An 18723-nucleotide genomic window follows, 5' to 3' on the forward strand; every position below is an offset into this window, starting at 1 on the left:
AAAAATACAACATTAATAGCTTTCTTTGGAAGGAGGGGAAGAATAGTGGGAAGAGCATGTGTTATGAAAAACATATTCCAAGCCAAAGCTTATAAAAAAAAAAAAAGAGTGGAAAGGAAACAGGAAGCAAAGATAATGTAGATAATGTGAAACAAAAGGTAACACAGCCTAGCTTAAGTTTAAAAACAGATACCATAAAGTTTTGATGCTGCACCACATCTTGCAGAGATGCTAATGAAATTGCAATTCTCTGGTGCAGTGGATCCATTTAGGTCTGTGCATTGCATGTTACTGATCAGGTTTTGTGGCATTTGAGATTTCTTCTAGGCATTTTCCTTGTTTGTTGTTGCCCTCTGGCTGTGACAAATAGCCTTCTCCCCTTTTTTGGGGCCTGTTTCAATTGGTCTGTTCTGTAGCATTCTGTGTTCCTGTCTTTTTTTCCTCCCTCTTGGCTGGGACCGGAACCTTTTCTGCATGCAGAATGTTTGCTCATGAATTGCACAGGAAATTTTGTAACTTGTCTGATACAGACTTTAATATTTTATATTACTCTTTTATTATTATTAAAATAGCACCCAGCAGTATCCCAGATGACATCAAGACCTCACTGTACAAACTTAGGAGGCAAACCTGCTCCCAAGTGCTTGGACTGTAGCTGGCTGGTGTTTGGATGCCTGCATAAACTGCAGTGTTAATAGCTGCATATTTCTACAGGTTTCATGCTAGGATGCCAAAGCATTTTTCAGACATGGATAAATTTAACCTCCTTTGCTCTATGGAAGTCAGTGATTGGTTCTGCACTAACACTTCTCCTTTCTGTAAATCCCACACATGTACTTGTTACTGACATATATATGACTGTGGTCAATATAGGTGCTTAACTTTTTAAAGAGCCCGTGTAAGTCACTAAATGCATATTGATTTGAAACAAATGTAAATTAGAATTAATTTTTACTCTCTAACATAGTCAAATAAGAAACATTTCTATTGATCTTTGTCCCAGAAGCCAATTGTCTGGATTATTACCTGAATATACAAAGTATGGTATATATCATTCTGCATTGATCAGTGTGAAATTGCATATTTAAGACAAGGACTGTAAGTAAGAATAGTTAACAAGTGATTTAATTCTAAAAAAGTGTATCTTGCATTATTTACTCCCTGCTTTTCCCTATTCAAAAGCTCTGCCTGTAACTCCCGTTGAACAGGAGGCTGTTGATGTGCATGGATCAACAGGGACTCTTGTTCATATCATTTCCATTTCAGCTTCCTTCCCTTTTGCTCTGCTCCATCTATGCTGTGTGTTCCCTTCTCTTTCTGCCTCCCCAGCCACTGTAAAGCTTGTCTGTATTTGCTACTCCTCAGCATTAAGCAGTTTTTGCCTTATTGTGCTCTGCATGAAAGAGTGTTTTCTATATTAAATAAACACATTGCAGCAATCTTTCAGGCAAGCAAGCCATGTGTCTGGAGAATTTCGTGCCGCATGTACAGGTGATGGCTGCGTTTACATGACAGTGCCGGTGTACTGATGGGGGAGATGAGCCGCCCGCACCCCGCTGGGAACAGACTTCAGACTTCACTCGGCCTGGGCCTTTCCCCGCCGAATCTCCGAGCTCTGGGGTTACCTCCCCGGAGGCAAGGTCCGGCCTCAGCTCTCTGGCACTAGACTGGCGCTTTTTTAAAAGACGGCGACCTCCGGGAATCGCTGTTTCCTGTTATCCAGGCTGACTTTATCTATATGTATCGTTAAAGCGGTCCGCGCCTCAGCCCCTCAGCAACTCAATAATCTTGGTAACATCCTGCTCTCGACTAATTTTCTTGGCAGAAGTTGTAATTACGTTTCGGGCTCCTGAATGAATTTGTTTTCTCTGGATCCTTGGCATATTGAGACGCTTGTCACGTTTGGGTGCCTGCAATCACTGATGCGTTTGTTTTAGGGGATGAATTAGTCTTCTGAGCCCGAGCATGTCCAATTTATGAATTAGATTCCATTGAAAGCTAGAACAAAACAAAACAAGAAACGGGTTTGCTGTACCACTTTTCTCCCCTCCCCCACCTTCGCCCCTGGCGCGGGGGTAAAAATCTCGCGTTTCCATTCCGCTTGGCAAACGGGGATCGTGTCCCGGGCCCGAGCGCTTCGAAGGGGGGAAGGGGCATTCCCTTCTCGCCCTCCCTCGTCACAGTGCCCCCGTGCTTTCTCCGGTCGCCGAAGTTGGGCGGGCAGCAGCGGGCGCAGCTCCGCACCCCACGCCCTTACCTCCAGGGGTGTCCCGCCGGGCGCGCCGCGTAGTGCCGGGCCCCGATGCGCCGGCCTCGCCCCGGGCCGGGCGGGGGCTGCGGGAGGCTGTGAAATGCTGGGCACCCTCCGGGCAGGGGCTGCAGCCTCGCGAAAGAGCCTGCGCCCGGCAACCGAGGAGCTGCGGGGGAGCCTCGCCTCTCCTCGCCCCCTCCTCTGCTCCCTGCGCTTGAAGCATCGATTCCCTACCCCTCCTCCCCTGGGAGATATACATACATTATATATATGTGACATATATATAATTCTGGATCTATCTATAGCTTTAATTGCAATTAATTTCCCTGTTCTTGCACAGCTATCCCACTTCCTCGTGGAGCTTCGAGCTCATCCCCGTGCTGCCCGCCCCGGCGCCCCACAGCCCGCGCCCCGCCGCCGCGCCGTGCCCCGGCGGCACCGAGCGCCGAGGCTCCGCAGTCACGTGGCGCGGGGGGGGATGGGGGGGCGGGCGGCGGCGGGGGGGCCGCTCCGCAGTTCGCGGTCTGCCGGCGCCCCGGCACACACCGAGCGCTGGAGGCTCCGCCGCGCCGCCTGCCAACCCGGGATCTACCTCCGTGCTTTTTTACCCCTGGCTTTTTTTTCCGCTCCCCATCGCTCGCTTCCCTCAGCCTTGGAAAAATCTTGGGGTGCTGGGGGAATTTGGGATTTTTTTTCTGAAGGGGGGGTGTCTGGTCATCTCCCCCCCGCACCCGCTGGCTTGCTCCAACTGCCCTTGCGCCTTTTTGCTTCTTTTCCACGGTCTGTCTCTCCACCAAACCCGGGCTGATGTGCTGTGCGAGAGGCTGGAAATGGAAGTGTTGATGCTCTGGCTTTTCCCCTGGATATTTCAGTGCGTTTCGGTGCGGGCGGACTCCATCATCCACATTGGTAAGAGAGGGATTTAGGAGGTTGGAGAGGGACGCGGTAGATAAATAAATGAAGAAAGCGTCTCGTTTAACGGCGGCAATGTCACAGGCATCGGTTGAACCCAGCTCCGCGGAGACACGGGGAGAGTAGGGAGAAAGGCAGCTGAATCCCCCCCTCTCTCCCCCCCTCCCCCCGTGGTCTCCCCTCCCCTCGGATTTTAAAGTTAGGGGCGAAATGTCGGCTGTGCGCTGGGCCGGGAGCGGACGCGGGGCGGAGGACCCACCGGGGCCGCCGCTGCGGTCTCCCGTGTGGCTGAGGAGCCTGCGCTTGGACCTGTTTGCGTTGAAAGGCTTTCTTCCCCCGCGCCTCCACGCCACCGAAAACAAACAACCGCCTCCAACACCCGAGCAGGAGAGAGGCATAATCTGAACGTGTTCGTAGGGAAAACTTTCGGGAAGATAATCCCTTGGTTTCCATTCCCTGTTGTAGCAGGTGTCAGCCGAGCCGGAATGCGGAGGGGCGGGGGGAGAGACGGACGGAAGGGGGGACTTGGCTGGGAAAGGTTTAGAAAGACGAGATTTGCAGTGGTTGTGTCTGAATGCGAGCGCAACTTGTGGTTTGAATAAGATCTTATTAAAACCGCTGGGCAGCAAGAAGGCTGGGTCAGCAGTGGGAGGAAGAGAGAGATGATGAATAAGAGGCAAAGAAAAAGCTGATGTGAACTTTTATGGCTTCTGGGGGCAAGGCATGGTGGTATCAGCGAGAAGCCTGGCAAGCAAAAGCAAGGCTCTGCAGTCACCTTTTGGCTGGCGTTGAAAGGTACCAGCAGGGACGAGAATGAGGATGTTTAGGGGCGGAGAGAGGGGAGAGAATCACTTGTGGAGGATGATAGAGGAGGGGACAGAAGTACGGCCGGGAAATACAAAGCTGTAATTCCCACCAGCCTTTTGGGGAGGATGTGAGATGAAAAAAAGGAGGTGGCCGGGGTGGTAGCGATCCGGGCGAAGGAAGGCTCCACGGAGAAGGGAGTAAAGTCCTGCGTCGACCCGTGGCGGGGAAGGGTAGAGGAGGACCAGCTCTGTAACAAGTTTCGCGGTAGGAGCGGCAGCCCCATGGGGCGGCGGCTCCGGGGCCGCGGGAAAAGGCTCCACTCGGCGCCGCTCGCGTCCGGAGCCTTGGGGGCGCAGCCAAGGCAGACAGCATTGCGGAGCCATTAAGGAGACGGAGTCAGCCCTGACCGCAGTGGGGGACTACTGTCCAGGGGCGCTCCCCGGGTCTGGGCAGACCCCGGCGGCACCCAGGCCAGCACCGGCAGGCAGGGAAGTGCCCGGCCCGGAGAGGGGGTGGGGAGCGAAAGAGCCTCCGCGGCTCTCCTCTCAGTCGAGCTTTTCCTGCTGGCGGACGATGTCACCTCGGCTTCTACCCGCACGAACTTGATTCCGAGAAGTGTCTGCTAGCAAACTCCTGGCAGAAATAGCAGTCCGGTGGGTAAGAGAGGAGAGATGTTGAGTGCAGAGCTGTGATTTCACACGGGTAACTCATGGAGGCTGCAGCCACAGGCACGCACAGTGTGAATCAGCACGACATTTCCGGGACTGGGGGAGAAGGTTTGGGTTGTTTTGTTTTTTTTTCCTCTTGTTTTGTTGCCAACACTGGGGATCTCCCACCGCTGCGCAGAGCGGAGATGTAAGCCTGGCGTGGGCACACGCACACGCTCCGTTGAAAGGGGATCTTACGTAACGCACATCGCCAGATGTTTTCACGTTAACTGCATAGACAGGACAGTGACATTAAAGCTTCCAGGTTACTGAACACAAATCCTGGATTTGTGTTCGTGCGTGCATTGAGAGCCTCAAATAAAACAGCTGCCCGAAAGGCAACAACCCAGGGAGCGGCGAAGCAGTGAATAAAAAGTTGGTCAAATTCCCCAGCCTGCTCCCTTCCCCGTCGCTGGCGAAGCGGGTCCCACACCTCGGCGTGGCTTCGGCTCACGTCTCCCTAAATGCCGGTGGAGCAGAGGTCGGAAGGAGTGTTGAGCTTCCCCATGGCCGGGACGAGGCCGCGCAGGCAACTGCTGTATGGGTCCCGGCCCCACCGGCGTCCCGTGCCCCTTCTGCTCCGCGTGGCACCATGTGAGCCGATTCGAGGTTTGCACCGCTCAGGGGGATTGGGGGCTCTCGGACTCCGAGCGGGCGGGCCGAACCGGTGAGGAACAGGGCTGAGCCCTCCCTGACGCTCTGCCGCCTTCCTCCCCGCAGGTGCCATTTTCGAAGGCAATGCTGCCAAGGACGACGAGGTGTTCAAGCAGGCGGTTTCGGATCTGAACCTCAATGACGACATCCTCCAGAGCGAGAAAATCACTTACTCCATCAAGCTCATAGAGGCCAACAACCCCTTCCATGCGGTACAGGAAGGTGAGCGCGCCGGGGCGGCACCCACGGCACGGGTGGGCTGCGCGCGGAGACGAGATGGGGCTGCAAGCGGGCCGCCCCAGGCCCGGCCCGTTGGCGGGCAGGAGGTTTCAGCGCCGGTGGCAGCCCGGACCTGTCCTGGCGCTCGGTTGGAAACTTTTCTTCGGTCGGGGGTTGGCGCTGTCTTACAAGGAAAGGGGAGGCGCGGCGCGGCGGCTGTGGCGCTGTGCCCGGCTCAGCGGTGCCCAGCCGAGCTGCTCAGGTCAGCCCAGGCTGGGGCTGGCGACCGCGGGAGAGCCGGCAGGGCAGGGGGGCTCCAGGTGGCTTCTGAATGCGCAAGCGCTCCCTCTTTCCACCGCTGCGGAGGGGAGGCCAGGGCCCCGCGCCCCGTCCCCTCAGCAGAGTCCACCCGTGGACGTGGAGGGGCAAACAGACGAGGGGGTCCCACCCGGGGGCAGGGTTCATGCGACGCCGAGGGGTCGGTCAGGAGGACTTGACTTTTGCGGGAACGGCTGCGGGAGGTGGCGGGGCACAAGCCCGCACCTTTCCCTGCGCATCTGCCCCTCCGCCCCCAAAGGGGAAGCGGTGCTGGGGTGGCCGGCGGTGACAGCTCTGCCCTCCCTGAGAGCGGAGCTCCCTCCCCGGGGCGCTCGGGAGAGGGTAAGGTAGCGAATCACTGTCTGAAAACCTTCCCAGGATTTATAAGATCTGTCAAGTAGCTACATAGGTGAATCATTCCAATTAGATTTTGTAAAGGGAAACATTTAATTTAATTAGCTTACCTTCACAAATAAGACTTGAAAAAAATATTAGTTGTGATTTAATGAAGCCAAGGTTAATTATGGCATGGGTTATTTATTTCAGAAGATGTGTTTTTCAGTTGTAATTATTCTGGAAACAGAGACCTATTTATATACCCAGACTAGGATATTTTTAAAAAAATGATTCATCACCAGCCTTACCCTTATTTTTTCAGAGCACAGAGTGAGTCTTTCCCAGTATGAAAATGTGCATTAATCCGTATGTACTTATGTCTGAGTTGTGTACATGCAAATTATGGCTACAAAATTACACCAAGTGTTAATTTTCATGACCTCTGAACTATTTCTTCTATCTTTTGTATTTTTTTTTTCCCCTCAGAGTAGGTGCTGGTTAATATGAACATTCAGGACAAACACTGAATACCTTTTCAAGGGCCTGAACCCATTAACAATAGGATTTCTCCCACTCCTCTGAAAGCTTTAGTAAGGGGGTATGAAAAAATATTTGTGCCAATGGGAAGAAGGGGACTTTAAAACAAGACTCTGCCTGCATAGTCAGACACCAGAGGAAAATAAAAATCTCTAAATAATGTTAGGCAAAGATTAGCTCTGAACAATTGGATCTTCTTACATTTGCAAAAGCTCAGTGTCCTATATTGGAGCTCATTCATATTCATGGAAGTGACAGTAGTTGGCTGGCTGAACAATTGCTTTCAACAATGTCTCTTTGCAGAAGTAAAAGTTTATGAAACTATTTTGAATGCCCTGGGATCTAGGCTGACAGTCTTGTGGACTTCCTTTGCTCAGCTTTGTTGAAAGCAGAAAAACATGACCAACTGGAGGATTTTTCTTGAGCTAGTTGAATTATTATTATTATTTTATTATTATTCATGATTGGTTTATTTGCCAACCTTGAATATTAGTATTGCATTTATGAATACTAGGAAAATAAAATTTCTCTGTTGAAAATCCATGCTGAAGCCACAGAAAATACTCTGGTCAGGTTTTTAATCTTTTAGTTAAAGAGTCTGTGCTACCTGAATGTACATAAATAAAGATCCTTCTTCTTATCCCTCCCAAGATGCTCTTTCATGGCTCACATGTCCATTGCAATTAGAATTGCTCTTTGATAAACTGAGCTCATGCTGGAGGATTAAGAAAGTGGTTGATGAATGTTTACAGTTCCAAAGAGAAATTGTTCTCTGTCACTGCTTCATTAAGGCATATCAATGTGTTTTCTTTTGGGAGGACTACAAAATGATCCTATCTGAGAGTAAAGCCTCGCCACAGTGTGAGAGCTAACAGTATCAGGCTTTGCTCAATTTCCTGGCTTACTTTGTTGGTTCAGGTCAGGTCTTTTTTTTCTTTAAGATTTAATTTCCTACTTTTGAAACTCTTACACAGCCTAGTGACAGAATGATCCACAGGATGTACAAGTTGCTGGGCTACTCTCACTGAGCAGTCTCTCTGTGCAGGGTCACCTGGTGTCATTCTGATACTCAAAATCACATTGTATCTCTCGGTATGAATGTCCTGATTATTTTGGTAAAATATTGTGCAAAGTAGTCAAAATAACTCAGAGCAAATCTGCTGTCCAGACTGGTTTTGGTGTGCTGCTGCTGCATAAAATGCCCTGACATCCACCATTATTCTTCTGCAGTGGCTTCCTAAGCAGCATCATGGAAATTAATGTTTCAAGGACCAGTTTCATAATGATGCAAATTTTATAGTAAAACACAACCTGAAATAAAAATAGACCATTGTGATACTAGCTCCAAAATAGTTCACACATGTAAACCCATCCCATACATTGTTTTTATTTGAAGTGTCTTTTGCACACTCTTGTGAGATGACATTATTTCTTAAGTCCTTTTAAAAGTATGCTACAAGGACCTTCCTTTCAATGATAATATGCTGATAAAATGATGAAAAGTCATCATGTAAAAAAGTCTATTATACAGTAACAAGACTTTAATTATTGGTGTAGATAGTATTTAACATGCATTTGGCCTGTCATTTATTGAGCAGTTGGAGAACTCTTGCATGGGTAGGAAGCCCAGAAGAGCAGTAACTTGTAGGGTTTCCTCAGTAGGAACAGTGAGAACATTTGCAGGACTAAAGACCAAACAGAAGGTATCTTGCCTTTCATAAATGGTGTAGTTTGCAGTGATGGAAGGTGCTGAAAATTGTGGTATGGCTTTGAAAAAAAAGCTCTAGGAATGGAAGGGCACTGTAGTGACAGTTTCTGTTTACTGAAAGAGGTAAAATTCAGAGATGCTTCTTCTTCAAAGACTTGGTGGACACCATTTTCCTGGTTGTGTCAGGAGCCAGCTCTGAAGGGGCTATGTGCCTGTGTGCTCAGCTTCTGGTGGGAAACAGATTTCTAGTTGGGCTTGAAAACATGGTTGCATGTTTAAACCAAACACTAAACAAAACTGACCTGTAAGTATTCAGAATGTTGCTTTTGGAGAGGGAATAGCTAGCTGGAGGTCAAAACTGAGGCACAGGAAAGCTAATGCTTAACTTCTGTAGTGCTCTTCAGAGAAGGGAGCCAGAGAAGAGAGTTACTCAGAAACTGGAACACTTCAAAACCCTGCTTCTCAGTGGATGATGCTTACAAATCTATGAAGCTTTCCTGGAGCTGAAACTTGATGTTCTCTCTGCATAGCAGTTTCAGATGAATTGTTTCTAATTTGGGCAGCCTTGTATGTCTGCTTGTTGATGCTAAAGTGCTGTCAGCTCTGGAAACCAGAACAAATTTAGAAAATCAGAACATGATTTGAGAGCAAGAATGGTGTTCCTTAAATGGGTTTATTGTCAGTCCCATATATACTGCTGTGATTTCAGGGCAGCTTCTGAGTTTTTGAATGCCTGTGCTGTATGCCATTGAGTCCATCTGATCTCTTATCATTGTCTGTAGGACTTGGTAATGATATGTACTTGGCATGGTTCTTGAACCATCTTGGCTTAGCACATATATTTCAAGTTACTACTACAGTTGCTTTCTAACAGTTTGCTTTGTTGAGAAGGTATAAGCTGATCAGTGTGTAAATAGCTAAGATGAGATACAGACCTGGAAAACAGGACTTGGTGGCTCCATTGCTATTCTTGTGTTTATTTGCCTGGCCAAAAATCCCAAGCAGAGCTATACTTTGGGTATTGCCCAGAGCTAGGGAACTGTGGAAGTGAGGAGTCACTGTGTGCTTGTGTGTGTGCGTGTGCCTTGGGATATTTGCCCACAGCTCTTCTTGCAGACCTGGGTCTCTATTTCAAGGCAGTGCAAATGTCCCTAACTAGAAAGCCTCAGGTGGGCCAGGAGCTGTGTCCTGGTTTTGGCAAAATACAAGTTTCAGGCTTCAGATAAAGGACTGTTTTCTGTGTTGGGAGAATTTCAGCTCAGGTGGCTATGAAATACAGAGGAGGAACACCTAACAACAACTGTTCAGAGATACTCTTGGACCATGGTGGCAACCCCCCCCTTGCCATAAAAGGTAAACCCAGATCCAGCACCATATAAAACTTCATCAAATAGGTGTTTGTGTAAATGCAGAGTAAGATGTTTTGTTTTGTTGAGCTGTAGCTTCACATGCCCCAGAAGTGAAGTTTGCTCTTTCTAGAGTTAGGAAATTTTCACATGAGAATGGAAGAGCAAATAGGAAGAGTAGATAGAAAGGAAAGAGAAGTGTAACAAATGCAAACAAAAAATAAAGGGAAAATTCATAAAATACTGCATGTAGGAATTATTATTATTATTTTTTTTTTTTTTAAAAAAGCTTTATTGATTTGACCACATTGGGCTGGGAAACTTGGTGCCTGACTACAAATAGTATGTACTTAGTTTTTTAATGAGACATTTAAGACATTAAAAAAATTCTCATCTGCCAGAATTGCTAAGGATGGGTTTGTCAATATGATGCCAATCAGTTTTTCTCCAATTGTTTCTCTTGAGTCTTTAATTTTTATTTAGCTTTACCTCTATCTGTTCTTCTGTGGCTTGCTTGAACACAGGTTTCATGCTGTTTTCAGTTATTTGGGGTCTTGCTTGGAAATTCTGACAGTTCAACTCTGAGCCCTCCAGGAAGAACATATTGTTACACACATTTTTTTTTTTTTTCCAGTTTTAATATGGGCTTTCAACACTTTTAAAAAAACAGCCAGAAAGAGTGTAGGTAGGGGTTCCCTCCCATGGTCAGAGAGATCTTGCTGTGCAGCTACGCATTTTTTCTACTAGTCTGCTGCAGTTTAAAGCTGTTGCTCAGTGGGGTGAATGTGCTTAACAGTTTTACCTGCTTGTGCACTCTGAGGCAAGACCAAGACTTGTTAAGGACTGCCACAGTGAAGACATCTGTGACACTGTCATCTCATTGTGCTTGTGTTTTTATGCTCTACAGTTGCGGGGCTCGGTGTATTATAAACGGGACTGTTTTGCAGAGCTGAAGAAAACAAATTAAAATGTCTGTCTCTTCCCATCCTTGTTTTTGTTATGCTCAAAGCAGGAAGTAGTCAATAGCCCATAAAGGAGTCCGTTTGGTGCTGAGGATGAAAATGAATGCAGGTTGCAGACTGTGGGCAAACATCCAATTCCACTGGTTCTGTTGCTTCTTTCCACTTGTGGCTTGCTACTTTGGAGCCACAGCCTTTTGGTTTCTGGTCACAGTTTAACTGCAGGTGCAAAATAATTTTGTACTTTCGGGAGGCTGTCTCTTCGCTACGCATCCTTGAGCTATGGCTTTTTTTTTTTTTTTTTCCCCAGGATGTACTGGGATTAGCTCCGCTCCGGCCACATCCGCTCCTTTTGCAGAGGCTTCCGTCCTTTCAGGCTGGGGCTGAGCAGCCCCGGGCGGGCACTGAGCTCCATTCAGTGCCATGTGTCGGGGTGCAGCAGGCAGTGAGGAGCTGGGGGAAGAAGGAGGTGCTGCTGCTGTGGGCTCAGAGCTTAGCAGCCCACGGTATAAAGGGGCTTTCGGTGGAAACATCAGAAGCATGGATGAGACCTGTTTGGATCTGTTTCAGCTTGGCGGGGGCTGGTGATGTGGAGGTGGCATGCTCAGCCTGTTACAGGAGGTGTCTCAGCCCCAGCTTGCTGAGGGCTGATAGGGAATCCCTTGTTGTTGTCATGCTTTGCGGTTAAGAGGTTTATATCTTGTCTGAAAGGTTCTTTTTTTTCACTCTGCCTGCATAACAGGTTAAGATAATTTCATGTCTCTCTTCCAATATGCAGGTTTGATAATACCATGATTTCCAGGCTGGGTGTTGGCCACCCACCTGTGTTATGGTTCTCATACCCAAGAGCAGCTGCAGGTTAGGCTACAATTCTTTTTCAGTTACTAATGGTCTTTCCTACTGATCCTGCTGCCAGTCCCACTCATTTATCAAGGAGCTGCAGTTGGGTTTCTTAATCTAGGATTTCATTACAGAAAATTTTCTACATTATTAACTAGCATGCTAGAAATTATCCCTAAAGATCAGAAATAAGCAGTGTTCATAAAAATATTAGCAAATGTGTTTCAAGGTTAAAAAATTTTTATTTTATTTCTCTCTCTCTCTTTTAGTTTTATAATTTTCTGAGTGTTTTGTTTGTCCATGGCAGCTTTTCTCAGTCATTACTGAGCAGGGAGAACTGTAAATGTGAAATGAGTATACAAAATCACCTCAGCATTCTCATGTTAAAGTAATGGCTAAAGAAAATGATCCTAAATTGTAAAGTACAATCTGTATATGTGCATATATGTGCCCATATACCTTGTACAAATAATTTAATTGCTAAACACACTGTAATATGTCCAGCAGGGAATATGCCTTGAGCGGCTCTGTGTTCAGAATCCTCCCAACTACAGATTAGAGGATTGACTGTCTAAGTATTACATTTTAAATTACATCTTCATACTTGCAGAATGAGATGGATTTAATATTTTGATGTGATTTATCATGCCATGGTTGAGCTACAAAGTGAAGGGAGTTAAAATACATTCCTTGAACAGAGGGGATATCATATTTATTGAAACTGTTCATGGCTTACCACAGTTATTTACAGGAAGGAAAAAAACAAAACTAAGCCTAGTAATACAGTTACAATAGTTCCTGACTGTTAGTGTGCAGCATACTAACGCTGTGGTTGAAATAGTTAATTTGGATTTAGCATCTTGCTATTTCAGAGGAACCACAGTCAAACTCTTCTTCATTTTTTAGGCAAAGATCAAGATGCTTTTCATAGTTTTATTCATAATAAATTTCCTCTGAGAGGAATTCCTGCTGTGTCTTTATTTGTCTCTGTCATCTCATGCTCAGAGGTGTTTTTTTTCAGTTTGCCCTTTGGAAAAAAAGTTACTTAGAATGCACTTGGAATCATACTGCTTGTGAGTCTCATAATTATATGAATTTTTTATTTTTTATTTTTTTTAGCAAAGGATGTAATTATCTGAACGTGCCCATCTAGAATGGAAATGGCCCACACAACTATTGCTTTTCTGGCAAGATTTTTTTTCCATAATTTATAAATATCTGAGGTGATGATTTTAAAAAATGGCTTACATGTTCAATTTTGACAGCTTGTTTTTTTATTTAATAGAGTGTACAGTGGTTTTTTGTTTTGTTTTTCCTTACATATAGATGTGCTGTGTGGTTCTTTCCATGTGGAAAACTGTGCAAGAGGCCAGATTTCAGGCCACTGAATGTAACTTTTTATGCACAGACAAGTTATGCAGACAACCTTACTCAAAAGTGTGCCAGCTCTGAAGATGAAATCTCAGTACATTGTGAGAATCCTTCTTTTTTCCACTCTTCACTGAGGAGAGGAGGCAGCTATTGCAGATCCTTAGTCTAGCTATTTGGTTATTAGGATTCTTTCATGAGGAAATTGAAGTGAGACTGTTAAATAGCATGCAACATTTTGAGAGCCTCATTTTATATCATATGTATATCTGCAATCATTTCAAAGGCAGATAATAATGATATGCTAATATGCCAAGATTTCTTTCATTTACATAACTTTAAGGCAATAAATAACTGAAATGAGAAAGATGTTGAAAGGCTTTCTTTTATGTTTTTCCTAATAGCTTGCATTTAATTATAATTTGGATACCTGATTGCTGTGCTTGAACTGCATTCAGGGTTGTGGATTTGGAGTGTTTTTTATCTGAAAGGTTTATCTTATCAGAAAGAGGCTGTTTATAGTAGCCCTCACTATTGTGAAGCTCTTTTCCTTGGAGTCCATTGTGGCATCTTGGTGCCTGTCCACTCTTTACTTTTCCCTATTAAATTATATATTCAGACATGCAGTAAGGATTAATACTGGAAAGCACTAACAGCCAATATTTAAAGGTAAAAAGAACCATGAGGCATTAATTTCAAGTGATGATTGGCTGCATTAAAAAGCACAGCAGGGTTTCTACTGCTTGACCTTACTGAGAACCATTCCCTTAGCAACCTTTCATAGAGGGTGTAAAAAAACACTAAGACATTTTCCCCCCCCCCATATTCAACAGAATAGTATCTAAGAAATTACTAGTTCGAAGCAAAAAAAACTCCCAGTGAATCCAAGCTCTTATTATGTATCCTGTTTCTCAGTCCAGTCATTTAATCACCTGCTTTTTAATTTATCTGAGTCTTGGAGACTTTAGCCAGTAGCATTGTTGAAACCATATTTTCAATATTCTCCAAATCTCATTGCCAGTCTGGTTTGTTCTATTTTAGAAAGCAAACAAAAGGATTTTTCATATAAGTGAATGTTTCTAAAGTTAATGAGAATTGTCTTTGTCAGTGAGTAGATGACTCTACACCATTGCTTGATATTTCAGAAATACCAGTTATTTGCCTCTTGGTAATACTTTCAGTGGAGAAACCGTGTAATGATCTAGAGTGGCATTTCCACTTTGTTTTCTTAACCTCTCTGCTCCTGGATAAAGGTATAAATTGGGATGGTGGGAGGAGAATTTGCCTCCTGGGAGACAGAGGTTCTCAGTCTTCTCTGTGTGTTTGCAAATGCTTGGCTTTATTTTATATTTATATAAAAATGCTTTAGAGCTCTAAGAAAATCTGGTATAAAATTAGCATTGTCCTGTGTGGAATATCAGCTGCATTTTAATCTAAAGAACCAATGTTTTGTCCATTTTTTATCCTACTTGAGGCTATTTTTGGAGTAAGGACAGTTATTGGAGAGGCTCAGAGAAAAGGAACTTAGGATGTGATGTCTGCAAAGGTGAAAACAGAGGCCTAGGAAGTTGAAGTGCACAAAAATTAGAAGGGATCAACCCATTTATCTGCATGAAGTTTATTTTTACCTAAATTTTATTTTTCTTTTATTTCAGCTTGGTTTTGTCATCAAGTACTTTAGTCACTGTGAAAGGATCAGTGTTTTTGATAGAGACCCAAAAAAACCAGAAAAATCTTGTGCTTCCTCTGGTATGAGTGAGGTGCTTGCATAGCATGGGTCTGAATTTTTAAAGAGGCTGGAGAAGGTCAGGGGTGCCACAGTGTTAGCAAGTAATCAGTCTGCAACTGATAAATCTATGCCAGGCATTTTCTTTCCAAAGCATGTCCAAAGTGTACTTACAGGGCAAGATAGGAGAATGGTCTAGCAGTAGTTGAAGTTGACTGAACCTCTACTTGTAAGAAGTCATTTGTCCAGGGTAGCTTGAAATGAGGGTGCTTGTACCTGGATTAAAGTGCTGTATAGTCCACATGAAAATTATTTTTGTGTTTCAGCACATGATTTTTGTCCACATGAAAATTATTTTTTTTGTTTCAGCACATGATTTTTGTTTTGTTTTGGTTTGTTTGTTGTTTTTCTATAAAAATGCAACAAATTCATAGAATCATAGAATTGGCTGGGTTGGAAGGGACCTCAGAGATCATCAAGTCCAACCCTTGAACCACTACTGCTGCAGTTACCAGCCCATGGCACTGAGTGCCACATCCAGTCTCTTTTTAAATATCTCCAGGGATGGAGAATCCACTACTTCCCTGGGCAGCCCATTCCAATGGCTGATCACCCTCTCAGTAAAGAAATTCTTTCTAATGTCCAATCTAAACCTCCCCTGGCACAACTTAAGACCGTGCCCTCTTGTCTTGCTGAGAGTTGCCTGGGAAAAGAGCCCAACCCCCCCCGGCTCCAACCTCCTTTCAGGGAGTTGTAGAGAGTGATGAGGTCTCCCCTGAGCCTCCTCTTCTCCAGGCTGAACAGCCCCAGCTCCCTCAGCCTTTCCTCATAGGGTCTGTGCTCGAGTCCCTTCACCAGCCTTGTAAAGAAGCAAATAGATTCTGGTAGCTTTTAGGGAACACTTGGGAGAAAGGTCTTGCAGCAAGGCCTCTGGACAAGCAGGATGCTCAGCCATGGGTTAGGGCACCTATTCACTGGGTTACAGTGCTTGGGCAGTCAGTGGGGTCTTACCTTGCCTCTGGGTGGGTACTCAGAAAGGCAGCTGTGCAGACAAGCAGAAGTGCTGTTGTCAAGCATGATTAGAGACAGCCTTGTGAAAGGTGGCTGGAGTGATCTTTCCCTCCCTTCTCTGCCCATGGCAGTGGCATTGGTGCTGCAAGATTGGCACCCATATGGGTTTCTAAAGGATTAATGCCTTGTCATGGGCTGAGGGCAGTGTAGGTATTTGTGACCATGGTGTGCCCTCTCTGCTTTTATACTGTTGCTTAAAACAAAAACATGTCAGCTAAAACTCAGGGATATCTGGGTAATGTAACAAATGATGATGCTTCATTCTTTTTGTATCAAAACTGCAGTTCTGGTTCTCAAAAGGCGTTTTGCTTTCTTTCATATTTTAGTGGTAACTTAATTATTTACCTTGGGAAGGGCTTCCTTGTGTTATCCATTTGATTTATTCTTAGTGCCTTATTGCCAAGTCAGACACCATATTGTTGTAGGTGGTATTTTTATGTCCAGCGTTGTTGACCCAAACTCCAGTTACTATGATTCCATGATACTTCTCCAAATTCTCTTGTTTGATAGCATGGTGTTCCCCTCATACTTCCATCTTCTCTGCTACTGCTCAATGCAATAGATTTTATGAACATGCTTTTTGTGCTTTGCTGGATTATTCTATTTCCATTGCATTTTAATTATCAGGATGACAACATCTGTTGGCAGCAGTACACAGATGCTCTTGAGAGCATATTCTAAGGTTTGTAAATGGTTACTATATCTCCAGGAGAAATCTAAGGTTTTTCTTTTTCATTTATGTTAAAAGAAGTGGAACTGCATTATGGAAATGAAATGTGTGTTTCTGGGAAACTTAAGAGTTTCAGTGACTGCCAGGGGAGACCTTTAAGTTTTGTGCAGCTTCCTCTGTGTTACCTGCTGCAATGAGCCTGGGCTTTGTGTTACAGAACTAAGTCTCTCATCATGCTTTCTCTGGTATAATGGACAATCTTCCTCTTTTCTTTATTTTGTTTTAGATTTTAACCTTAAAAGTTGTGTATCTCTGACTTCATCAGGAAATGTGGAACATACATGGACTCTCCTTGAGAGCATTGCAGTAGCTCTAGAGAATGACAAAATATCAGGAATGTAAAAAAGAAGTTAGAAGAGTGCTCAGTTATATTTGCTATAGGACAGTCTGGTAACACTGACAGTTAAGTGTATTCAGACTAAAATAGTAATTTGGTCAGAAAATACTTCATAAAGTGTCCAGGAACTAGAAGGCACAGTATGTACAGTCATCATTTCAATATCTTTTAACTTTCTTTCTTGTACTAATTATCTTCAAAGAGATGTTGTCCTTTAGGCAGTTCAACATGCAGAAAAGCACCTGATCTGTAGGCAAGAAACAAAAAAGACAGGTCATGTCCTGCACTCACAGGGTCAGTGAGGCTCTAAACTGGATTTTGGTAGTCCTGTTTACTGGTCTTTTATTTTTGCTGGCCTGTAGGGAAATTGTTTGTAAACTGGAGTCTTGTCTCTTGCCCTGAAAAGTTATGAGTTGTGTTGAGTCAGTGGAATTGGCACATTTCCTAAAGGATGCTGTAAGAGGAAGGCTTGGAGCAGGGTGTATGTGACATTTTGGCTCTGAAATTTGTTTTTCTCAGGGAAAGAAAAAAAAAAGTGCTGTTATGTGAGCTAGTTAATAGTGAAATAAATTATTTGGGATCCTGTGGTTTTTAAAAAAGAAGATGTGCTTTAAAATGTTGGCCTTGCAGGGAAGAAAAGCTTACAGTCTGTAACTTGTAACAGAATTATAATGCATAATGTTGTGTTTACTTTACTTTTTTTTCAGAAATAGCACTTCTGGTTGCCCAAGGCTGTAGTTTACCTCTGTACAAAACCTGTGCATGGAATGTAAGTTAACTGTAAAATTTGTACAATGTAAAATGCAGTGCATGAGACCAGAGAACTACTGTACAAGGCCCTAGAGAAAAATATGCATTTACATAGTTAAATCATAGTTAAAATCACAAGGTGATCAGGGAACAGGCAGAAAAAGGCTTAAAACCTGAATCTCTCAGTTCACTTTTGGGACAATTTGGTGAACTAATAAGGTGAGATTGTTCTCTCTGAGGTTGAAGAAGAAATAGGAGGAGTTTGAATGCAGATCAGCACAGTGGCATCTGGAAAGGCTCTGCTGGCTCCAGTAACCCTGGAAAGTGCCTTAAAGCAAAATGAAGTCTTGTATCAATTTACTGTTTAAATCTGTTCCCAACTGCTTTGTTGTTGAGGTAGTATTTGAGTTAGGAAATACAAATAAATATATGGATTTAGAATGTCCTGTGTTTTAAAAATATATCTCCATCTCTTCAGGGTTACTTTGAATGTGTGTTTTGCAGATAATTTGTCAGATTATCAGATTAAGTGGGAAACAGTCACAGGTCCTAAGGTCTTCGGAAAATGCACTTTGAAATTGAGCATTGCAAGTGGGATATGCAAGAATTTGCCTGTTACCACAATGTTAATAAATTGCTTGAGAACTGATAGAAAAATAATGATACCACTGATAAATGCTGAATAAGGTTGTCTTATTTTCCTCAGGCATGCATGAGGAAAAATGAAATTGCTGCTGAAATAAGGCCTATATAAATGTGAACTTTGCAAGTGTTAATTTATTTTTTTTAAATATTTCTAGTAATGTTATAATGATGTTTAAAAAACCCAACAGTTTAGCTTTTGGCCAGAAAATTTTCTAACAGATCTGATGAAACATGATCTTCATGAAACCACAGAGACAGGCAAATGTAGATATACTTTGGTCTTGGTCTCATAAATTTTACTTAAGGAAGCCCTTTGAGTTTCTTAATGAGAGGTTGTTATTGTGAAGTGTGTTTGTATTCTTTTGAAAGGATTACCAGTTATCTTTTTTTCCAGAATATCCATGTTTACAAATAATTACTTGATGGGAAAAGGGTGGCTAACAGTGTAATAGAGTGTTCACACTGCTTTAAAAAAGAGTGCCTGCAATGCATTCATCTGGAA

The 18723-nt window shown here is 44.2% G+C and overlaps 1 protein-coding gene across 1 annotated transcript in view; it reads left to right on the forward strand.

Annotated features, from left to right (window-relative positions):
* The first annotated feature begins 2974 nt into the window (after positions 1 to 2974).
* Positions 2975 to 18723, forward strand: part of GRID1 (glutamate ionotropic receptor delta type subunit 1) — a 500726-nt gene continuing 484977 nt past the window's right edge. The window contains exons 1-2 of the mRNA XM_030453329.1: positions 2975 to 3160; positions 5398 to 5553. Of these exons, the coding sequence (XP_030309189.1) occupies positions 3082 to 3160; positions 5398 to 5553 (235 nt within the window). The 5' untranslated portion in view covers positions 2975 to 3081. The remainder of the gene's footprint in view (positions 3161 to 5397; positions 5554 to 18723) is intronic.

The sequence above is a fragment of the Calypte anna genome, chromosome 6 (assembly GCF_003957555.1).
Source record: "Calypte anna isolate BGI_N300 chromosome 6, bCalAnn1_v1.p, whole genome shotgun sequence".
Lineage (NCBI taxonomy): Eukaryota > Metazoa > Chordata > Aves > Apodiformes > Trochilidae > Calypte > Calypte anna.